The 18,905-nt window shown below is 45.7% G+C and overlaps 1 protein-coding gene and 1 pseudogene across 1 annotated transcript; both read right to left on the bottom strand.

Moving 5' to 3' along the window:
* Nucleotides 1–1,645: 1,645 nt before the first annotated feature.
* On the bottom strand, nt 1,646–17,487 carry TOMM34 (translocase of outer mitochondrial membrane 34). Its single transcript, XM_016204788.2, has 7 exons — nt 17,251–17,487; nt 12,839–12,938; nt 11,567–11,719; nt 8,434–8,594; nt 5,511–5,658; nt 2,830–2,956; nt 1,646–2,581 (listed from the first exon to the last, which is right to left on the bottom strand). The coding sequence occupies exons 1-7, from the start codon at nt 17,375–17,377 to the stop codon at nt 2,477–2,479; spliced, it is 921 nt and encodes a 306-aa protein (XP_016060274.2). The 5' UTR covers nt 17,378–17,487; the 3' UTR covers nt 1,646–2,476.
* On the bottom strand, nt 14,861–15,264 carry LOC107530917 (large ribosomal subunit protein eL32 pseudogene; annotated as a pseudogene).
* Nucleotides 17,488–18,905: the final 1,418 nt, after the last annotated feature.

Raw genomic sequence — 18,905 nt, 5'->3', positions numbered from 1 at the left:
CTATGAACTGTAACTTCTCAGTTGGGCTGTTTTCTGTACCTGAGCTCCGTATGTGGAATGAAGGCTAGTCACCCAACCAGCCCATTACCTTTTTTCGTTTTTATTGAATTTATTGGGGTGATACTGGTTGACAAAATTATAGAAGTTTCATATGCACAATTCCACAACACATCATCTGTACACTGTATTCTGTGTTCACCACCCCAAGTCTCTATCACCATTAATCCCCACTATACCCTCCTCTACCTCCTCCAATTCCCCCCCCCATTCCTTTGTGCATTAAAAATGTTGCAAACTGTGGTTTGTCTCCCAGGAGGCCTTCTTGGGTGAGGGAGGTGGGGCAAAGGGTAGGTAGGCTTGACTGGGTTGGGGCTTAGACTGCAAGGAACAGAAAACCAAACAAGCATTGAAGTACACAGCAGGTGTGGACAACAGCGTGGAACTGCCCAGCACTGCGCAGGGCTCTGTGAGAGCCCCAAAGCAGCAGCTACCACCCACCAGTGGTGCAATGGATGGACAGTTGGTCACCATCATATAGCACTAAGAAACTAAAGCTTCAGGTGCCCACACCTGGATGCCTGGTTTGAGCACCTGAACTGCAGGGAAACACCCCGGAAGCAGCAACTATTTCTAGGCTCTGGGCCAAGGGATTGTGAAACAAAGAACCCTTGTGGAAACACTTTAGGCTACCTTCCCAGGTCATAATTTTCCTTCCCTGCAGGGAGGGAAAAGCCTCTTCAGGTTGTACTGGTCTCACTTCTATGTTTTCATGAGTAAATCCAGATACTTGCCTTCTAGACCTCAAAAAGAGAAAGTTGTGACAGGATGTCACTGCTAAACCTGCTCAAATCAGGTAAGAGCCATGTCTGCTTAAGAGGGGTACAGTTATCCACTTTGAAATGGTCTCCTGGCCATGGTCATGGCTTTTGTCTGTGGACTTAAACCTACTTCAGCTTGCAGGCCTGTGATTGCTCAACAGACTCCTCCTTTCAAGAGGTCGGAGGCAGCACGCTAACAGCTGCTCAGCACTGTAAGTGCCTGGGCGAAGGGAGGAAAACCCTGTCTGCTCTGCTTTACGAAGTCATCAAGCTGCCCCTCCATTAAGAGGAAAACAATTGAACCAGGACACAGCTCAGGAGCAGGAGGCAGCCCTGAGTTCTGGCTGGATGCTAGAGCACTCTCCAGCCTCAGCCATACCATGTTTTGTGTACTGGAATGGCACTTTCTGATCCCTGTGCTCACCGTGTCCTCTCAGCAAGGGCCTTTTCCTTCCCGTCTTCACCAGCTAAACTCCCACATTAGAACTCAATTCAAACTTATATCTTCAGGGACCCCTTTCCCTCCCCGGGGTCAAATCTCCCCAGTTAGGCAGGAAAAGTATTGTGTGATGACTTCTTTAAAACATGTAAGTTGGCTGCAGTTTTACACTCGTTCCTAGGATCATCTGATTAATTTCTCACCATCCCACTAGACTGTCAGCCCTCTGAGAACAGGGACCATGTCTATTCATCACTTGTTTCCCTAGCACTATACCTAGGGCCTGGGCCCAGCAGACATTTCAGTGAATGAATATCTGAATGCTCCAAAAGTGGTAGCTTTTGTTATTCCACAAAGCTGAAAAGCATAAATGAAAATACAACAGACATTTATGTAGATGTTTAATGTAATCAAACACACAGTTCAACAAAATCAAGTCAGTTCAGTTCAAATTAACTTCGTGTAACAAAGAAATAAGAAGCCTGAAAGGTCACTGTTGGGGTCAAAAGGCAAGTCCCTGCCCAGAATGGAAGGACACTGACTTCAAGGAGGCCTTTCTTCCCACCCCACCTTAAGAAGTGGCCACACCTCTGGGCTCCTGAAACAGCTTAGGTATCTCCATGCAGGAGGCAGCACAGAGCCCCCAACAAAGCCACCCAAGGGTCAGGGTTCTGCATCCCCACCAAAGTGGGGCCTGGCCAAAAGGGGCTGGAGCTCAGAACACAGGGGACTATGCCAAGGACAGGGCAGGATGGCAGCCCTGGAGAACCAGCTCAACAGGCTGCTTTAGATGTGGGTGGGCCAGGGTTTTCTAGCCCTGTGGCCGCCCCCCCTGTACCCCCCAACTCAGTTTACTCAGATGAACCACACTGAGTGGGTCTGAAGCTCGAAGGGCAACACTCAGTCCAGAGCATGCTTGGGGCAGGGACAGAGCCCAGTGCTTTGCTGATGAGGACCTGTTTGTGTGATCCACTAGCTGTCCAAGGCAGGGGAATGGGGAACAGGGCTTCAGCATAGCAGGGGACCTTTCCAGCAAAACAATATCTGGTTTTTGGCCACACTGAGCTTAATTTGAACAAAGCCTCTTAAGGGGTGGGAGACCATGACCTCTTTGTGGGGCAGAGGAGGGTGCTTCAGAGCTCACTCTGGGGCATGCTGGGTCCCAGGAGCAGGCACAGAGGAAGGTCGTCTGGTGGTTTCCTGCTGCCCTTTTGGGTTTTTAGTTTAAGTTCTGATTAACTTCTTGCTGCAACTTCTGTGCAGGGCCGTTCCTGGGCTCAATTTTTAGGAGGCTGTTGATGTCTGCAAAGCTGGATTTATAGTCCTAATAGAAGAGAGAAGGGTGTGGGGATGGGGCTGTGACTGAGGTGAAATCAAATGGGAGTGGGGACAGCTGCTGAGACAAAGAGGCTTTTCAAACCCCAGCACACAGGCCTGACCTGAGCTGCCCTGGGCCCCCAGATGAGAAGAGATGTGGCAGACACCACCTCACCTTGACCATAATCTGGAAGTGCCATCACAGGTACAAATGCCTGTAGCTTAGTTGGGGCCTTTTCGTTGGGATCTTCTTACCTTAAGTGCCTTATAGGCTTGAGCCCGTCTGTAAAACGCCTTCACGTTCTTCCCATCCAGCTGGAGAGCTTCTGTGCAGTCCCTCACCGCTTCCTTGTACTGCTTCAGGGCCAAATAGCAGAGCGCTCTGACAGGGAAAGACCAAGACCGTTCCAAGGCTTCAGTCACTACTTAGGGGCCACACAGAGCCAGAGGTATAGTTTGAGGCGTGATCTTGATTCACCAAACACCTACTCTGTGTTGCTTATTTTACGTGGTCTTCAATCCCACAACCCCAGCCCTTTCCCACAGGTGAAAACAATGGCTCGGGGGTGAAGCGCCTTGCTCAAGGTTCTCCCACTATCGAGGGGCAGACCTGGGACTCCACCTGGATTCTCCTGCCTCCAGACCCTGACCTGAGTTCTAGCATTTTGTCTGCCTCACATTCCCATACTGTGCTCTTTTGAGCAAAGAAAAGGCTTTCTGAAACCTTCCCCTTGACAGATTAAGAAATTACCTGCCTTAAGGAAACAAAAGTATAAATACTGACTTTAATTAATGATATGCAAGCTGAAGTGTTAGGGATGAGATGTAAAGGTGTCTGCAACTTTGAAATGCATCAAAAGTAACATGGATCAATAGACGGCTCAGTAGTAAGCAAATATAACAAAATGTTAATTATGAATTTAGATGGTATTTATATGGGTGTACAATGAAAAAATCTTTCAACTTATATTTTGAAAATGTTCAAAATAAAATGTTGGAAAAAAGTCATGTACATCCCCACAAGCAGCCACTCTGCATCCATGGGGGAGAGTGCATGTGTGTCTTCCTCACTCAAATCCAGTCCTTTTCTCCAAAGACAGTCACTAAAAACAGTCAGATGCCCTGGAGCTCGGGACAGAAGTCCATCCACCCCACCTCATCGTTTTGAATGGGTGCATAGTAGTCACTTAGTTGGATGTACCTAATTTATTTTTCATTATAAAGCAGTCTGAGAGATAACATGAGTGAGTAAAAAGGAACTCAAGCTTTGGAGTCACAAAGACCTGGTTTCAACCTGCAGCACTGATCTAGTATGAAAATATGGAGTGACCCCTTGCTCTAGATTTTCTGGGAAAATGCAATGTATAAAACATGGGTCATTTGTTTTTCTATTAAAATGTGTCTTATTAAAAAAAGAAAGAGAGAGACCTGGCTTCAGTCACAGCTCTACCACATATAAGTTGTTTAACTTTGTGCTTGTTACTTCATCTTTCCAAAATGGGAACACGACCTAACCTGAAAAATTGTTATGAGGGCTAAATGAGTCTCTGGAAATCCATGCAGGACTTGGCAAGCTGTAGGGGCTGGGTACCTGAGTGCTGATTTCCTCTTGGGTATCAACTGCACTAAGAGAACTGAAGTGAGCCAAAGGTGACGCACTGATCCACACAGGGCATATGCATGAAGTGGAGCATTAAAACAACATCCAGGATGTGGTATAGTTTCAGCCACAATGGATGGAATATTCAGTTTTGTATAAAGTTATCAGTCCTCTAAGTTAAATTTATAAATTCAATGTAACCACAAAAACCCAACAAGATACTTTGGGAATTTGTCAAAATGATCCTAAGGTTTAGCTAGAAGAGCAAATCTGAGAAAAGAGCCAGGGCTGCTCTGATTGAAAAGGATAAGAGAAAGACCAGCCCTACAAGATATTATAAAGCAACAGTAATTTAAACTGTGGCACAGACACATATGCATGAAAATGGGTTACTAGAGGTTTCCAGCAACATGAGGTGAGCAAGGCCAGAGAAAGAGAAGGTAGGAGATGCTGCTGCTCGAACATGAACAAGTGGGCTGCAGCCCTCTTTTTCAAGTTAGCCTGGCAGATTGAGGCACCTCTTGTCCAATCAGCCAGGAAAACTGCAGGTCCAAATTTTAGGCTTCCAAACTGAAAGTTTTTTTCAACTCTTTAGGTAGTAACCTCTGACCTGAACTGACATGAGGCTAGTCTGTCTTTATACCACCACACGTGAACGTGGAATTTCCTTGTTTCACGGCAGAAATGCTAACAACTTCACAAGCTGCCCCAGACCCTAAATGGTGTGTGATTCAGTATATGGGCCATATTACCTTACTAAAATCTGAAACATAGATTTGGATAAGGAATGGTGAGCCTATAGTAGATCCAAGATTTCTGAACTGAAGAGTAGCATATGGTACAGATGCAGGGCCTTCTACAGTGCCAGGAGTCTAACCCCTCAAGGTAGCCTGGACCTGCCTCTCTCACTCCTAGGCCAGGTGATAATTACTCCAAACCCTGGGTTCTGCCCTATGCTCTCAGTGCCAAAGTTTCTAACAGGAGGGTCTTGGAGAAGCCATGGGGTGGGAGAAGGGAAGGTGGAAAGGCTACAAGACTAGTATTGAGGTTGTGTCTGTGTAGCAAGACATTGTGTATTGATATGGGTGGTTAATGAAAATTGTGGGGAGGAGGGTTAACAAAGCCCAGGCTCCCCTTTGGCATCCCTGTTTCTATCCCTTTAAGAGAGTGAACGCCTTTGGCAATGCCTGCCTCACAGTGACCAAAATGAGTGTGAATGCATGTTCTAAGCTGTTACATACTGATTAAATGCTAGAGAAGAAGAGCCCATGACAGTCCAAGAGAAGATTATCCAATGCCCTGAAATCCCCCAGGCCAGCAGCTGTGGGGAAGGTACCTGTTGCTGTACGTGACGGACTCCAGATTACTAAACGAGAGGCTTTCACTGTACTTCTCAATAGCTTTCTTATGGTTTCCCTTCTTTACAAGCTCATTGCCTTCTTCCTTGAGAACTCTGGCTCTTTCCACATCCCCAGAAGAAGGCACTAGATACAAATTCAGAAGAGGAAAAAACCATGGAGCAGGTGCCCGACTGAGATCAGTAAGGTCTCTTCAGCATCGTCTCTTCTAAGTCGTCCACAACCCTCTCTCCCCAGAGGTTTTCTACTCCGTTGTAAAGCGTCCTTCCTGATTAATGGTTCCCCCAATCAATGGCTTCTGGGAAATTGAACATGGCTTTTCATTCAGAAGAGGTTGGGGGATCCTGATATAAACATACTTATACATGCACATAGTAACATACACATGATAAAAAACAACCTGGGTTCCAGCCTTGGTACTGCCCCTTGGTAGCTGGAAGATCTTGTGTGACCCACCTACTCTGCTGGATCTCAATTTCCTCACCAATACAATGGAGCAGCACCTACTCTACACAAGGCTATTGTCAGGAGGAAATCTGAGACCACAGAAGAAAGTGCAGAACCTCCTGTGAACTTAAAGCAGGAGAATAATTATTTAAATAAGCATCTGGTAAAGAAAGGGTATAGCTCCCAGGCTTTCAGAAAAAGGAAGACGGGTGCTATTCCTCATCACTGTCTTGGTTTGAGCTTCACCTAATACATCTGCCCCAGCTTTCAAGGAGAAATAGGAGAGAGAAGGTGAAATCCAAGCTGCTCGACCTGGCCTTCAGGCCTGAATTAATTGTTCCAGCCCCAGCTCCCATATCACCTGCTTTTTTAATTTTTAAAAACTATCTTTATAAAATACTAAATATTTATGACAAGGGTACGGTTTTAGGAGTAAAACTAACACATTAACATCCCTCACCTTAAGAAACAGAACATTTGCTAGGACCTTTGAAGCCCTGTGGGCCCTTCCCCAAATCAATCCACCCCTGGAGGCAACCATTATCACCACTTCTGTGCGTCCTTCCCTTGTTTTTGGTAGTTTACTACATAAAATAGTATCTATAAGACATTTGTTGTTTATTTGTTTTTGAATCTTACGTAAAGAAAGAAGTAATTCTATGTTTTCTTCCGTGACCTTGCTTTCTTTCCCCTCGGCGTTACACCCTGAGACAGGTCTGGGCTGATGCATAAGCCTACAGCAGTTCATCCGTTCTCACTGCAATACGATTGCTTCTCCATCCTCCTACTTATGGAGACGTGTGTTATTCCCAGTTTTGTTTTTTGCTGTTATAAACATTCTGCTGTGAACATTCTTGTACATGTCTCCTTGTACACACGTGCATGAGTTTATCTACAAGGAGAGCCCATAGGTTGCAATGTGCACACAGCTTCAGCTTTGCCCCGGCTCTGCAACACACCACATGCTACAGTCATGCTTACGCCCGCCGTTCACTAGCATGCACTCCTCCAGTTCTCCACTGTCTGCCAAGAATTTCCATCCCTTCTCCCTTTCCCACCTGAAGAACTCACCCTTTAAGGCCTGGCTCAACCCATCACTTCCACTGCCACCCCATGAGCCTTTTCCCGACTCCCCCAAGATACATCAATTCTAATTTTGAATTCCCCAAATACTCAAGACTCTTAAGCACTTGTTCTTAACTCCTGTATTTTAAAATGCTGTCTGTCTCAGTCTCTCATTAGACCAAGAGTTTCCGAGGGCCAAGACTGCCCATCCTGTGTCACAATGCTTAGCACAGGGCCTGGAACACACATGGCTCAGTGACTCTGAAAGAATGAAATAAATAGTAGGTGCACTGAAGCCATCTAGTTCATTAGCACCCCACATTTTCATTCTAGAGAAGAGTAGGGAACAGCTACCAGGCTCCCACAAACCAGACCAAATGCTACCTATGGCCAGACAGGTTTCCTCCTAGGAAGGGGTAACTCCTGCCATTCACACAAGGCTCCAGCCCTGACCCCTTCTGCACTGTCTCTCCTCGACACCTAGTTGCTGAGCTGGGATAATTGCTCAGGAACATTATCAGAGCATCCAGTGACCCCTGCCTGAAGAATGGCCTCTTCGTTTCACAGCTGAGGTGGACTGTCTCCTGTTAGGGCTACCTGCCTTTTATCTCCCTTCTCTTATTTCTCCTCCCCAAGGGCGCACACAGTGCTCGTGTTCCTGGGGAAGCATTACCCTCTAACTGTGGAGGTAGGGCAGATGGCTTAGAGCGGAGCTAACCACAAAATCTCAGCCCTTGGCCACAGTGACTAGTTCAGGGAATGGCCTGTGACCAAACAGGCCAGAATAAACAGAAAATATGTGAGTTAGGGATTTGGGGGAAAGAAATCCTCTCAGAAAAAAAGTTTTTCTCTCCCTCTGGGTCATGAGGCAGGGTATATGGATGTGACACCAGAAACTACCATAGCTATTTTGTTGCTAAGAGGGAAGCCTGCCCGAAGACAAACCTGACCACACCAGAGAAGAAAGCTGAGAGAAGTACAGAGAAATGGAGTCAGAGCCTGGTAAATGATGAGCTGCTGGGCAAACCTTGCCTGAACTTGAACTCTGGATTTTTCAATTATATTAGCCAATAAGATCTCTCTGGTATTTTTACCATGGTGAGTTTTCTGTTCTTGTATCCCAAATGCTGCCAGAAGAGAGCAGGGAACCAACACTGTATACTTATGTGCCAGGTTAGGAGCTCAACATGCCTTAAAGTATCACTTAATCCTTCCAGTGGGGAAGGTTTTCTTACAACCCTTGTAGAGCTGAGGCAGTCTCTAAAAGGTTAAGACTTTTTTAATATTATTTTTTATAACTCAGCTTAAACGAGGCCAATTTTTACAGGATTACTTTAACGAAAGTGGCTACGGGGAAATTGCAAAACTGAGCAGGAAGTCACAGCTTACCTCTGCTCTTGGCAGCTGTGGTTTCTTTGGATTTGCTTTTAGCTGTCTCTTTGTGGTTTTCTGAATCCCACCTCTTTTGAGCTGAAATAGGCACCAAGGGAATAGAGGGCAGCTTCAGGCGCCACTCGGGCCCAAGTGAGTCCATGAGAGCTCTGGTCATTCTGGAAACAAAGGCAGGATTACAGGGAGGTTTCCGGCTGGGTTAAAACGTTCCTCTTCTCATAAACCCAAAGTAAGTATAGAAAGCCAGAGTTATCATCTTCCCCTGGTTTGAACCACCTCTTTATATCCTCCTGACATGCAGCAGGAGAGGAACATCAGTCTGCCACCCACAAAAGTCTTCTCAGTTCAGCCCACCATGATGCTCCCTCCCTGCCTGGCCCTCGTTTGGTCACACCATGTTAACTTCAAAGTGATGATCTGTTTGTTGCTCCTTAAGGGTACTTAATCCCTACCTTACCCCAAAAGCACCACACATTCCCTAGGGAAGGTCCATGTTTTATAGTTTCTTAATGGATCTATTATAAAGCCATGCAAGCACCTGATATTGGGTTAATGCTCAGAGATTTTTTAAAAATGCAAATCTTATCATTCTCAAATTTTAAAATCCTTCTGTGGTTCCCATTTCCCTAGGGTCTGAGATCGGGTCCCCTCCCACCTCTCCATCTTTATCAGTTGCCACATTCCTTCCTGACCGTTATGTTCAAGCCTCTGCACACGGTTGTCCTCTTTGTGGAACAATCTCTTCCACTTCCCAGCCCCTATACCTACCCTCTAGGCCCAGTTAACTTGCTCAAAATGCTGCTCAGTGACCATGTCGGATTTGTCAACTAAACTCTAGCACCCAGCACATCATTACCTGGAACCCACCAAGATCCAGTAAGTATGTGTTGAATGAGTGAATAAAGCCAACTGTATGCTTTTTCTGCTCTTACCACCATGCTCCTATAATACTACAATGAAAACACCACAATAATATCACTACAAATTCAAGGTCTTTGACTAAGCCCCCAAAGCTGTTTTGTTGATCAGCCCAGCTATCTGAACCCTCTAATCTCCTCAACTCTGCTCCCTAACCCTCCTCCTCCAAATTCAAACATACCTGCACAGGAACCCAACCCTTCCTATTTCTCTCTGGTCACAACAGAAGAGCTGATGAGGCCAATCCCTCCACCTAAGCTCTGGACCCCATCTCTTCCTGCCTCTCTCAAGGGCCACACTCAGCCAGCATCTCCCTCTCCTGTATCCTTTTGCTTTTCTCTGCTGACTCCAACTACCAGTATTTAATTCTTTCCTCACTTAGTAAAACCCTCCTGGACATCCCTCTGCCACCACAGCTACACTCCTCTGCCTCCTCACTGCCAGACTTCTTGAACCCACTGCCATCTGATCCCACTGAACTGCTTCTATCAGAATCACCAGTGACTTCATTCCTCAACCCTTCATCTACTTAAGCTCACTGGAGCACCTGACACGGACATCTTCATCCTTCTGGAAATACTCCTTCCCTTGTAACGATGAATGCTTCAAGTTTCCTCCCACCGCACTAGCTGCTGCTCCTCTGAAAGTCCCTTAAATACTGGAATTTCTCACAGCTCCATCCTCGTCTCCCTACATACCTGCTGTGTTCTTTTCTCCCACAACCTCGATTCACCTCTACGCTGATAACCCTCAAATCTGTATGTCTGGCCTGTATTTTTCTGCTTTGCTCCAAACCCATGTAAATACTCAGTGACTAGAGAGGTAAACACCCACCTCTCTAGTCTCACATCCCATAATCACCTCCAACTCAACATGTCAACCCCCGGATGTCTCTTCTGTTCTTTCCTTCTCACCACCCCACCCACCAAAACTTGTTGAAATACTGCCTAAGTATTTCCTGAACGGTTCCACTCTCTATCCAATGTCTCCACCATCTCTTCTGCATTAGTGCATGCCCCCCCTTCCCAGTCTGTTCTTTCATGTAATCCTTCCACATGACAGCCAGTGAGCTGCTCCCTCAAACCTGCTCATTTTGCTCCCCTGCTTAAGGCCTTTTCACGATGCCTCACTGTGCTTGGATTAAGTCCAAGCCCCTGAACACCAAGCCCTGTGTGACCTGGCCTCACCACCCATCCTGAGCTGAGCTCCTGGCCTACAGCACCATGTGAAATGGACTTCTCAGTTTCTGTAGTATATCACGCTCACACTTGCTCACTCTTGCACAGGCTGCCCTTTCTCCTGGCTGGCCTTTGGCCCCAGATCTCTACTCATCTCTGTCTCAGCTCACCTCCTCTAGAAACCCACTCTGGCCTCCACCTAGCTGGTTAGGTGCCTCCTTTCTGCTCCTACTGCCTCTGTGCGGCCTCATGCCTTGTACTGTGTTTGCCTATTACTGACTAGTGTTCTCCATGAGACCAGGATCTCTATTGGGACAGGAAGAGATATGTCTCAGGCATCAGCCCATACCCTAGTGCAAGTCTGGCACAGAAGTGGCAGATTTTATTGAATGATAGAAACAAAAAGAGGCAGAAAAAAAACAAATCAAGCCAGAAATCAGGCACAAATATATTCCATAAAGTCCTAACAAGGGTTTGCTATTAGTGTGGTGTTTGGCTTTCTAGCAGCCCATGCAAAGAAGGGCAACATGATCAATCACACAAATAAGGACATTCATGACACGTCAACTGCTGAGGGGCCTTGTGAAGGGGTCGTAGTACAATATATTGAACCATATCCACAAACAATATCCCTATAGCCTTGTGTCTGAGCTGCTTATGCTTGGGTCTTACTTTCCCCACTCTAGTTAGCTCTTGAGGCAAGTGGGGTCTGTATCTCTGTTTTGCTATTCCTACTGAACCTGGCACAACACCTCTAACAGAGCTCAACAAATTACTACTATGTGAATGAATGTGAGCACCTAGGCAAAAACAAACACAACAAAATAAAAAAAGCAACTCAGTAATCCTGACCCCTTAAATACCTACCAAACATGACAGCAAATTCTCCTTCCACACTTTCCCCACAAGGACATTAGGAATTTCTAAGCCTATCCCAAAGAGATCCTTCCAGAAGATGAACAAAGTAACAGTGCCAAGCCAATGACAGAGGGCAGGGAGTTTCAGAGGCAATGCCCACAGTGACCCATGCTCACCTGTTGACGCCTTCCAAGGCCGACTTTACACTGTCATCAATCTGCAGCACAGTCTTGTAGTCAACATAGGCCAGGGGATACTTCTCCAGAGCCTCGTAGGCCGACGCTCGCCGCAGCAAGGGCTTCATGCTGAAGGGAACCAAGGCCAGTGCTCTAGAGGAGGAGGCAGAAATGTCATCTGGCTGCTAAGTCACCAGAGCTCCCCTCACAGCTCCTTCCAGGCAGGCTCAACTACAGCATTCCATATATAGGGGGTCATTTCTGGCACAGAGACATTACTAAAAATGTCAAACCTTAGAAGAGGGACTTTTCAACTAGACTGAGGTAGAGAAGGGAACGAGGGCAGAGAGCCACTAATATTATGAAATTTGTGTGCACATGCATCAATTTTCATGGTTGCAATCTCCCCAAAATAAAGAACAAGTACCTTGTAGCTTTATGTTTCTATGTGTTTCCACAGAGTGGTGGCCCGATGGGAATGTCATAGAGGCTTTGGAGTCGGATGGAGTGGTGTTTGAATTTCACCTCTGCCACTAACCATGTGATCTCAGGTAAATCACTTTACTGCCTCAATTCTCTGCAACCCAGTTCTAGCATTAGAAGGACGGTAAATTTACCCCACAGAGTGGTCATGAGCACACTCAGAAGGAAACCAAGCATAGGACCTGGTACTAATCAACTTAGCACAGGATCCATGAGCACACTCCCATATATCACCAGGGCATGGATATAAGGTAATGTCATGGATATCAGATCTAAGAGCACACTAAGGTATGCAGGCTAGTTTAGCAATGATGAAAGAAGGCAATACCAGACTTGCTTGAAGAAGAAAAAAGTATGAAAAACTGTTTAATGTCCTCTACACCTGATCATCGATTAATACCATTTTCTCTTTTCTCCTTGCCTCTTTCCCAGCTAACTATTATCCTCTCTCTTTCTCTCCCTCCCTCTCTTCCTCTCTCTCACACATCCACCCCAGAAAAAACCTGGGCAAGCCACTAACTAGTCTACAACTCTACCTCATCCCCAGGTCTCAAATCTCACAAAGGCCCACCTGTAAGTACCCACTCTACTCCTTTTACAGCAGCAGAGCCAAGATTCCAAAGGTAAAAGACAGGGGACACAAAGACCAAGTAGAGCCTCCTATTCTCAGTGACCTAGTGATACTTCCCAGTAACTGGTGGGATCAGTCCAAAGAAGAAACAGGCCAGATAAACTCAGCTTCCTCTTCTGAGCTCCTTAGGTACCCCAAAGTTTCCCTTGACCGCTTACAAAGTACAATCTTTGATGCAGTCTCTGCAGTTCCCATCCTTCAAGTGGCATGCTGCTCGGTTGGAGTAGAGAACGCTTCCTTCTTTAGGGTCCAAAGAACCTGCCCGGGTGGAAGCAGAAAACATGAGTCAACAATTTGGGAAATGGATGCCTTGGGACACAAAGTGCATTTCACTCTGAGCTCTCTGAGCAATGGTAAAAGGGAGCACACATGACTGTAACCTGATCAGGCTTGCTGGTCCGATAGGATGGCAAGTTTGCCATTAGTACATAGCAGTGAGAACATCAAGCAACTTATTCACTCACGCCAGCATTAAGCTTGGTACCAGGCAAAAGATAAACATGAAACAGCTGACTACTGCCTCAAAGAAATCCATACTGTGACTACTTGTGTGTGTGTGTGTTCATTTTATTACAAAACGCATGTAAACCAAACAAAGAAGAAAAAATAAATAAAAGAGATTAATTCAAAGCAGACAGGACTTTGCCAGGGAAAACTCCCCTGGGTCTGGCAGGATTATGGAGAACTTAACCAGGGGAAGGACTCAAGCTTCCCAGCGGGGTGAATTATCAGACATCTCCCTAAAGGCAGTCTTCACCTTCAGGAATCTCAGAAGCTCGTGTCCTTTACTGTGGTCACAATAATTTTCATTTTTAAAAATAATTTTTCAACCACTGTATACCCACTAGCATGGGCCGTAATGAAAAAATAAAAAAGGAAACTATTACATGTTGACCCAGTAATTGCACTCCCAGGTATATACCAAAAATAATTGAAAACAAGTTCTCCTTTGAAAATTGTAAAACATACAGAAAACAGTATAACAGATACTCAGTATCCATCACTACACTTAGCATATATTTATTTTCAATCTTTTTTATTTTTGATTATGGCTAAAGCTCCACTCCTGCCCATCCTTTCCCCTTTGCCTTGTCCCCAGAACCCCAGATGTCGGCACAATCCTGAAGCTGGCATGTAATATTTTCATGCTTGTCTGTCTATCTTTATTATATATGTAATCACAGGTAAGATATTATTTTATATCTTTTAAAGCTTTTCCTAAGTGGCACCCTATTGTCTATCCTTCTGCAACTTGCTTTTTTCACTAATAATCATGTTACCATATTGATGCCGGTCTTTCATTCAATACCAACAATAACATAACAACTCTTTTCTTATTTTGTCAGGCCCTGAGTGAGACAGCAATATAGAGAGATAAGTAAAACATATTCTTGCCCTTAAGGAACAAGTATAAGCACTCAAGACCTATAATCCATCTTAAGTCCCTAGAATATGGGTGCTCAGAAGCAGCAGTGGTATGGTGGGAAGGGCATCAGAATCTACAATCCAGCCTGTGATGCTGCACAAGTCACTCACTCCCTCTGATCACATGTGATCTCCTATCACATGAAGATATCACTTCACAGACTTGCTCGAAGGTTCATTGTGTTAGGTTGCTCTCTGCTTTTCTTTTCAAACAGAGAAATCGATCAGAAAAATCAAGGGATTTTCCCACATATTATCTAGACATGGATGAGATCCAAACTCTGATCCCCTACTAAATCTAGATACAGGCTAGCTCTTGCAGGGACCCAGAATAAATCCATACAAAAGCACATGCTATTCCAGGTAGGCTGGGGTAGGATGAAAGAAAAAGGAAGAAGTATCAATATCTAACATTCTTCAGCGACCTCAAGTGAGGCTGAGACAAGCAGATGGGCCTAAAAGGGAGTGTTCTAGAAAAAAGAAGGGGGCAAGAGTGGCTTGCAAAAGTTCAAACAAAAAAAGACCGCAATTTGCAAAGAATTTAGGGAGAAGTCTAACAAAATGATTAAAAACTGGGATTTGGGAATCAGACAGACCCATATCCTGCCTATGACATGTCTTCACTGTATAACCCTGGGGTAGGCTATTTAACTCTTCTGAACTCCTCATCTATTAAGTTTTTGGGTGTGTGTTTTTTGCCAGACGGCAGAATTTTATGGCTTTATTAACACAAATACAATGTGTACACACTCTGTCTATATATTTTCTTCACTGCACAGCCTGGCATTGGGATTGGTGACTCTGATGGCCAGCTGGGCTGCTCTTTCCACAATGGGCTTGAGGTTCTTTGAAGAAATGTGAGCAATCTCAGTACAGTAAGATTTGTTGCACATCAGCAGCACTTCAAGCTCCTCGATGTTGTAGACCAGAAACTTCCAAAAGCCACTGGGCAGCATGTGCTTTGCTTTCTTGTTGCTCCCATAACCAATGGTGGGCATCAAGATCTGGCCCTTCAATCTTCTGTGCATGCTACTGTCAATGCCTCTGGGTTTCCACCAGTTCGCTTAATTATGACAAATTGGTGTGACTGGTGCCAGATGAACTTCTTGGTACTCTTTTTGAGGATCTTAGGTTTCACGAGGGGTCTGAGGGCAGCCATGTGTCGAGTAGGAGATAGCTAGAGTATAAAGTGTCTTAGTCAAAGATTAGTATAAAGATATAAAGCGAAAATGTCTATAATGTCTAGCACACAGTAAATCACTCAACAAGTGCTAGCCAAAAAAATGAAAGAGAAGGAAGGCAAAGGGTAATCAGTACTACAGAAAAGGGGTTCCAACGAGGGCTCCTTGGTAAGACACTTAGGAGAAGAGGTTTGGGGTAAAGGGCTATGGTTGGCTGAAATGAGCTGGAGGCTGGGAGAACGCATAAGAACATGATACTCTTCTGTTTAAAACTCTCTGAATAAAACCCAAACACCTTACCATGAACTAGTGTATAAAATGTCTATACAATTAGGTTCTGCCTGTTAAACTGACCTCGTATTACTTCTCCCTCCACTGGCTCAGCATGCTTTGGCTCCTGGAACACACACCATGCTTATTTTGTCTGGGTGCCTTTGTACAGGCATACCTCAGAGATATTGCGGTTCGGTCCAGACCACCACAATAAAGCAAGTAGTAACCTTTTTGCTGGTGGAAGACCTTGTCTTCCATTTGTTATAAATCACAACATCTGGGAAGCGCAATAGAGAGAAGCACAATAGAAACGATGTATGCCTATAATTACAGTTCCCCTCCACCTGAAATGCTCAGCACCCAAAACTTTGTGCACCTGGCTTCTTCTCACCTCAAATGTCACCTCTTCAAAGTTGTCCTTGACCCCCCATTCTAATGGAGCGCCCTACTCAACGCTCTCACATCACCGTATTTGTCTTCTACATACCCCTAATCATCAAAGAGGTCTTGTTTAGTAGCTTAAGATCCACCCCTCCCCCAAAACAAGAATGTATGATCGTTGAAAGAAAGGACCTTCTCTGTCTCCTTATACACTCAGTACATACAGATGCTCAACAATTATCAATTTAACTGAAGAATGTATGGTTGAGGAGAACGAAGGTTGAGCTATATAACGGAATGAGGCCTGAATCACAGGATGGGGACCATTAGGACAGCTAAAAAGCAGGCAGTTCATACCTATCAGGACGGCCACTATCAAAAGAACAGAAAAGAAGGGCTGGTGAGGATGCTGAGGAGTTGGAACCACCGTGCACTGTTGGTGAGAATGTAAAATGGTGCAGCAACTATGGAAAACAGAACTACTCTATGATCCAGCAATCCCACTTCTGGGTATATATCCAAAAGAATTCAAAGCAGGATCTTGTGAGATATCTGCACACCCACGATCATCACAGCATTATTCACAAGGGCTAAGAGGGGGAAGCAACTCAAAATGTCCATCAATGGATAAATGGATAAAAAAAAGTGGTATATCGATACAATGGAACATTATGCAACCTTAAAAAAAGGAAATCCTGACACGTGCTACAACATGGATTATAATGTCCTGGAGGACATTATGCTAAGGGAAATAAGTCAGTCATACAAGACAAATGCTCATTTCAAATATCTAAAGTAGTTAAAATTATAGATACGGAAAGTAGAAAGGCAGATACCAAGGGCTGAGGGAGGGAGGAACTAGTGTTCAGTGGGTATTGAGTTTCAGTGCTACAAAATGAAAAAGTTCTAGAGATCCGCTGCACAGCAATGTGAATAGTACGTACTTGACACTACACTTAAAAACGGTTAAGATGGTAAACTTAATGTGATTTTACCACAATCAAAAGGTGATAAAAACACCTATTAATATGAAAATATGCTTTTGATATGTCATTAGGTGAAACAGAACCAGTAATAAAACTATATTACAATTTTTCTTTAAAGGCGGAAAGCAAGGGCCAAGGAAGTTTCTGGTAGGACGCCCAACGCGGGGAATGGGCGGGAAGGGCGGTGGGAGCGCCGGTGGGCGGTCGGCCTGGGGGGAAGGAAGCCCCAGGAAGGCAGGCACAGAGCGAGCTCTGGGTAGTCGGGGTCCGGGACGACGGAGAGCGCGGCGGCCCTGGCGGAGGAAACGGGGGCCAGGCGTGTACCTTGCTCCTGCATCACCTGCAGCGCGCGGCTGTAGAGCGCCGCAGCCTCGGCGAACTGGCCGTTGCGAAAGCTCTGGTTGCCCGCGGCGCGCAGCCGCTCCGCAGAGTCTGAGGGCTTGGGGGCCATCCTGGGGGCCGGCCGGCAAATGGCGGCCGCCTCCGCTCCTGCCGCCGACTCCGGCGGAACGGCGTCCGGGGGAGAGCTCCGGCTGCGAGTGCCGGGTCCGACGGCCACCCTGGCCGGGAGGGGGTGGGACGAGCGGGGCGGAGGAGGGGCCCGCGCGAATCCGCGCTCTACGGGGCCCGGCCCTCCGCGCGGCGCGCATGCTCAGTTCGGAGCTTACGTCGCGGGAGCTGCGCTGGGCTCCTGGAGTTGCTAGGACGCTAAGGAGGAAACTGCGAGAGGGCAGGTCCCTGCTCGCGTGGCGCTTACATTCTCGTGGAACCGGACAGGCAATTAACCCACGAGCAAATGAAAAGGCTGCTCTCATGGCATTAGTGCTGTCAGGAAAACAAACACTAATGCAGCCCAGCCGGTGTGGCGAGTTCACCGGTTAGATTCCTGGTCAGGGCACAGGCCCGGGTTGCGCGCTCGATCCCCAGTAGGGGGCGTGAAGAGGCAGCCGATCAATGACTCATCCATATTTCTATCTCTGTGTCCCTCTTCCTTCCTCTTTCTCTAAAATAAATTAAAACATAATAATTAAAAAACAAAAAACAAAAAAACACACTAATGCACTAGAAAGGGACCACGTGGAAACTATTTTAGATAAGGGGGTTGGGGATGGCATCCCTGAGGGACTAATAATTGAGTTGAAACCTGAGAATATTTAGGCAGAGGGATAGCAAGAGCAAAGGCCCTGAGGCCGGAAACTGACTGGCACCTAGTGCTTTACAGACATTGATTTCATAAATGAATGCACTGATAAATTGATAAAGATTTTTGCTGAGGGAAATCAGCTTATCTTCAGCTTCATCTGACTTTATGTCCCACTTAATACTCCATTTTTTTTTAATATATCTTTATTGATTTCAGAGAGAGGAAAGGAGAGGGAGAGAGAGATAGAAACCAATGATGAGAGAGTCATTGATCAAGCCTGCAACTGGGCATGTGCCCTGACCGGGAATCAAACCCCAATCGCCTGGATCTCAGGTCGAGGCTCAACCGCTGAGCCATGCCCTACCGGGCTCCAATTTTTTTTTTTAACTGCTTGTTTGACCTGCATACATTGAGCTGTTCCTCTTGGTTCCTAACCTTTGCTTATGCTCTCCTCTCCGGGAATTTTTTTCCAAACACTTTTTCTCTTGCCTTATCCTAATTCAACCTATAATCAACTCAAATATCATCTCCTCTGAAAATCTTTCCTGAATACTCCTCCCTCTTCCACTATGACCCTCCTCTGCTCCTGTTCCTCCTGGGGTTTATCCCTAACTTAGCACTTAATCACTCTGATTGTCAGTTTACAGGTGTTTTTCTCAGCACTTAATCACTCTGATTGTCAGTTTACAGGTGTTTTTCTCAAAGACTTTGAGGTCTTTAAAGGCAGGAAGTAGGTCTTCTTTATTTTTGTCTCTCAAGACCTAACAGAACCTGGCACCCAACACGCACTTATGGAGTTTGTTGACAAAGACCTGATCTCTGCCCTCAGGAATCC

The sequence above is a fragment of the Miniopterus natalensis genome, chromosome 7 (genome assembly GCF_054644295.1).
Source record: "Miniopterus natalensis isolate mMinNat1 chromosome 7, mMinNat1.hap1, whole genome shotgun sequence".
Classification (NCBI taxonomy): domain Eukaryota; kingdom Metazoa; phylum Chordata; class Mammalia; order Chiroptera; family Miniopteridae; genus Miniopterus; species Miniopterus natalensis.
Note: the sequence above shows the minus strand (reverse complement) of the source record. Positions and strands in the feature narration are given on the sequence as shown.